The sequence below is a fragment of the Phytophthora infestans genome, genomic scaffold (assembly GCF_000142945.1).
Source record: "Phytophthora infestans T30-4 supercont1.548 genomic scaffold, whole genome shotgun sequence".
NCBI lineage: Eukaryota > Oomycota > Peronosporomycetes > Peronosporales > Peronosporaceae > Phytophthora > Phytophthora infestans.
This window is the reverse complement of record NW_003303220.1, coordinates 729-2509: the sequence shown is the minus strand read 5'-3', so window position 1 is coordinate 2509 and position 1781 is coordinate 729. Positions and strand designations below refer to the sequence as shown.

Below are 1781 nucleotides of genomic sequence, written 5' to 3'. Positions count from 1 at the left end.
TGATCTGGTAGTTTCCTTCCTGAAGGACGGAAATGCCGTCGTTCACCACCTCAAATGCGTCCTCGTCTCTGTGGCCACTCAGACGCTCCCAGTTTATAAGTCCAGGCGACTAGACGCTGCCGATGGCCTTAGCAGACATGTAAATAAGCGGTGCGACAACCTCCGGACTGTGGGCCGGCTACTGTTGGACTGGTTCAGTCTGAAATTGCCGTATCCCGAACGGCCATCGTCTAGAATGCTCGCTGCGTTCTAGAACGCCGATCATACGATTTGATGTTCTAGAAGAGCTAGGAGATGTAGTTGCTACAGCTTAGCTAAACACTAAAGCTTTAAATTCACTCAGTCTCTCTTTTTACTGCGTCCAGCATATGGCCATATTGTAGCTCAATTCGTCGCTCCCTTCAAAGGCCATGTTCCCCTCATTCCGCTCAAGACCACCGTCAAGGCTCTCGATGAGCACCAGCGGGACCTGTTCGTCACGTACCGTGTGCGTACGAACTTACACGACGCCAACGACCATGTGTCGCTGAACATTCGACACTTCGACTACGGCAACGGAGAAGAGTGGTTGAACTGGCGCAAGCAGCTCGAGTACAACCGCAAGCTGAAGGGCTGGCAAGAGGCTCCAGAGCTATACCAGAATGTTCGCATTCTGCTACGCGGAGCAGCCTTGGTTCGCTTTGAATCCGTTAACTCCGCCGGCATGGGCAACGAGGACGTCGAGCACTTCGATGAAACCCTTCAACGTATGACCGCGATGTACTTTCCTAAACGCCCAGCGAGCAAGATTCGACAGTATCTACGGGAGACCGCCAAGCCGGCAGATATGACTGTTGAGGACTACGTCGCTCGCCTCCACCAGATCAACGAGTTGATCCAATTCCTACCACCACCAAATAACCGAATGACCAGCCACGAACTCCGAGAAATCGTGGAGTGCAACATGCCGTCGTCGTGGCAGAAAAAGTATGATGAAAGTGGTCAGGACTACGATTGGCTTGAAGAGCTTGTCGCGTACTTCCGACAGCTCGAGGAGGCTGAGGTCTCCAGCAGAATGCAGCAGCATGGACGCCGCAACCACAAGGGTAGCGGGTCTGCACCGTCGAACGGTGGACGTGGTGGCCAAGGTGGCAACGGGAACAGCAAGAAGCCCAACGACGCCAAGACGAAATGGTGTGAACACCACAAGTCGCACAGCCACAACACGAACGAGTGCCGCGCAAAGAACAAGGCTCCAGAAGAAGCCAACTTCATTGACATGGACGTGACCGAGACATGCTACAACATCGAGTCCGCTTCAGCCAAGACGGACGTCCAGCCTCCGTCAACGGCAACAACGCCTGCACCAGTCCCAGGTGCAAAGAACCATGTCACGACAGAGCTTCTCGTGGCAGTAGAGCTTCCTAACGGCGCTACCAGACTTGTGCGCGCGCTAGCCGACTTCGGTTCATCGCGGTCGCTATGCTCTCACGATATCATTCCCGACGAACGCCAACTATCCCGCTTCACGACCAAGTGGATGACAAAAGGAGGTCGCTTCGAAACTATTGGCACAGCCCCACTGTACTTCAAGCTGCCCGCGTTTACTACGAACCGCGTCGTGCAACACAATTTCTACGTGACTGCTCCTGGTGCAGAGAAACATGGCTACGAGTTCATAATCGGCCGTGATTTGATCCTGGCGCTCAAGATGAAGCTCGACTTCGATCACTGCACCATTGAATGGGATGACCTCGAAGTGCCCATGCAATCCAGAGTCAACCTTGCCGCCGAGAAGTACT

General features: G+C 53.9%; 1 protein-coding gene across 1 annotated transcript; it reads left to right on the top strand.

Moving 5' to 3' along the window:
- Positions 1-703: 703 nt before the first annotated feature.
- Positions 704-1523, top strand: PITG_21770 (uncharacterized protein; the record flags this gene model as incomplete). The annotated part of the gene is made up of 4 exons (XM_002894735.1): positions 704-1042; positions 1148-1290; positions 1420-1455; positions 1517-1523. The coding sequence occupies 4 exons, from the start codon at positions 704-706 to the stop codon at positions 1521-1523; spliced, it is 525 nt and encodes a 174-aa protein (XP_002894781.1).
- Between the last annotated feature and the right edge of the window lie 258 nt (positions 1524-1781).